This window comes from Haliotis cracherodii, unplaced genomic scaffold (assembly GCF_022045235.1).
Source record: "Haliotis cracherodii isolate W230 unplaced genomic scaffold, xgHalCrac1.p SCAF_19, whole genome shotgun sequence".
NCBI classification, from domain to species: Eukaryota; Metazoa; Mollusca; class Gastropoda; order Lepetellida; family Haliotidae; genus Haliotis; species Haliotis cracherodii.
Window position 1 is genome coordinate 17,447,843 of NW_027266274.1, and position 2,790 is coordinate 17,450,632.

A 2,790-nucleotide genomic window follows, 5' to 3' on the forward strand; every position below is an offset into this window, starting at 1 on the left:
ATCCCCAGTACCCTCTCCTTGATGGGGCAGGATAGATCCTCAGTACCCTCTCCTTGATGGGGCAGAATAGGTCCCCAGTACCCTCTACTTGATGGGACAGGATAGATCCTCAGTACCCTCTCCTTGATGGGGCAGGATAGATCCCCAGTACCCTCTACTTGATGGGTCAGAATAGGTCCCCAGTACCCTCTACTTGATGGGACAGGATAGATCCCCAGTACCCTCTACTTGATGGGGCAGGATAGATCCCCAGTACCCTCTCCTTGATGGGACAGGATAGATCCCCAGTACCCTATACTTGATTGGGCAGGGTAGCTCCCCAGTCCCCTCTACTTAATGGGGAAGTACCTATGGTCCTAAATGACCTGGATCTTTGCTCATGCTGTTAATCAATCGTTTATTTACGGCATCTAAAGTATAGCTGTAACTGCCCACCCACACACTTCAGCTGAGTACCCAGGGGCGTTGTGTCCAGAGCACCCAGGGGCGGTGTATCCAGAGCACCCAGGGGCGGTGTATCCAGAGTACCCAGGGGCGGTGTATCCAGAGTACCCAGGGGCGGTGTATCCAGAGCACCCAGGGGCGGTGTGTCCAGAGGACCCAGGGGCGGTGTATCCAGAGCACCCAGGGGCGGTGTATCCAGAGTACCCAGGGGCGGTGTGTCCAGAGCACCCAGGGGCGGTGTATCCAGAGCACCCAGGGGCGGTGTGTCCAGAGCACCCAGGGGCGGTGTATCCAGAGCATCCAGGGGCGGTGTGTCCAGAGCACCCAGGGGCGGTGTATCCAGAGCACCGAGGGGCGGTGTATCCAGAGCACCAAGGGGCGGTGTGTCCAGAGCACCAAGGGGCGGTGTATTCAGAGCACCCAGGGGCGGTGTGTCCAGAGCACCCAGGGGCGGTGTATCCAGAGCACCAAGGGGCGGTGTGTCCAGAGTACCCAGGGGCGGTGTGTCCAGAGCACCAAGGGGCGGTGTGTCCAGAGTACCAAGGGGCGGTGTATCCAGAGCACCAAGGGGCGGTGTGTCCAGAGTACCCAGGGGCGGTGTAAATAGAGCACCAAGGGGCGGTGTGTCCAGAGCACCAAGGGGCGGTGTGTCCAGAGCACCCAGGGGCGGTGTAAATAGAGCACCAAGGGGCGGTGTAAATAGAGCACCTAGGGGCGGTGTGTCCAGAGCACCAAGGGGCGGTGTATCCAGAGCACCCAGGGGCGGTGTATCCAGAGCACCAAGGGGCGGTGTGTCCAGAGCACCCAGGGGCGGTGTGTCCAGAGTACCCAGGGGCGGTGTAAATAGAGCACCAAGGGGCGGTGTGTCCAGAGCACCAAGGGGCGGTGTATCCAGAGTACCCAGGGGCGGTGTGTCCAGAGCACCCAGGGGCGGTGTAAATAGAGCACCAAGGGGCGGTGTAAATAGAGCACCTAGGGGCGGTGTGTCCAGAGCACCCAGGGGCGGTGTATCCAGAGCACCCAGGGGCGGTGTATCCAGAGCACCCAGGGGCGGTGTGTCCAGAGCACCCAGGGGCGGTGTATCCAGAGCACCAAGGGGCGGTGTATCCAGAGTACCCAGGGGCGGTGTGTCCAGAGCACCAAGGGGCGGTGTATCCAGAGCACCCAGGGGCGGTGTATCCAGAGCACCAAGGGGCGGTGTATCCAGAGTACCCAGGGGCGGTGTGTCCAGAGCACCAAGGGGCGGTGTATCCAGAGTACCCAGGGGCGGTGTATCCAAAGCACCCAGGGGCGGTGTATCCAGAGCACCAAGGGGCGGTGTATCCAGAGTACCAAGGGGCGGTGTATCCAGAGCACCAAGGGGCGGTGTATCCAGAGCACCAAGGGGCGGTGTGTCCAGAGCACCAAGGGGCGGTGTAAATAGAGCACCAAGGGGCGGTGTAAATAGAGCACCAAGGGGCGGTGTAAATAGAGCACCAAGGGGCGGTGTGTCCAGAGCACCAAGGGGCGGTGTATCCAGAGCACCAAGGGGCGGTGTATCCAGAGCACCAAGGGGCGGTGTATCCAGAGCACCAAGGGGCGGTGTGTCCAGAGCACCAAGGGGCGGTGTATCCAGAGCACCAAGGGGCGGTGTATCCAGAGCACCCAGGGGCGGTGTAAATAGAGCACCAAGGGGCGGTGTAAATAGAGCACCCAGGGGCGGTGTATCCAGAGCACCCAGGGGCGGTGTTTCCAGAGCACCAAGGGGCGGTGTATCCAGAGCACCAAGGGGCGGTGTATCCAGAGCACCCAGGGGCGGTGTAAATAGAGCACCAAGGGGCGGTGTAAATAGAGCACCCAGGGGCGGTGTATCCAGAGCACCCAGGGGCGGTGTGTCCAGAGCACCCAGGGGCGGTGTGTCCAGAGCACCAAGGGGCGGTGTATCCAGAGCACCAAGGGGTGGTGTAAATAGAGCACCAAGGGGCGGTGTAAATAGAGCACCAAGGGGCGGTGTTAATAGAGCACCAAGGGGCGGTGTAAATAGAACACCAAGGGGCGGTGTATCCAGAGCACCATGGGCGGTGTTAATAGAGCACCCAGGGGCGGTATACATAGAGCACCCAGGAGCAGTGGGATAGCCTTGTGGTTCGTCGCGCAGAAGGCCCGGGTTAGATTCCCCCCGCCGATCAGTCACTTGTAAATATACCCCAAGACGCGTGGCCTTCTGTCTAAAGAACCATAAACCGATTAAAAGAGCTGCGTCCCTGGCCGCGCCAGGATCAGCTGTTGGTAGATTCGAACTATCTATCTCCCGACGCCATGGTACTCACGTGGACATTTTATATCAGGCTTACAGGTAACTACAGG

General features: G+C 60.2%; 1 protein-coding gene across 1 annotated transcript; it reads right to left on the minus strand.

Annotated features, from left to right (window-relative positions):
- Positions 1-397: 397 nt before the first annotated feature.
- Positions 398-2,536, minus strand: LOC139466625 (proline-rich protein 36-like). Its single transcript, XM_071248213.1, has one exon. It carries the CDS (start codon positions 2,534-2,536, stop codon positions 398-400), a length of 2,139 nt encoding a protein of 712 aa, XP_071104314.1.
- Between the last annotated feature and the right edge of the window lie 254 nt (positions 2,537-2,790).

Coding starts and splice junctions, on each gene's coding strand:
- LOC139466625 (XM_071248213.1), bottom strand. CDS start 2,536: ATGTATACCGCCCCTGGGTGCTCTATTAACACCGCCCATGGTGCTCTG.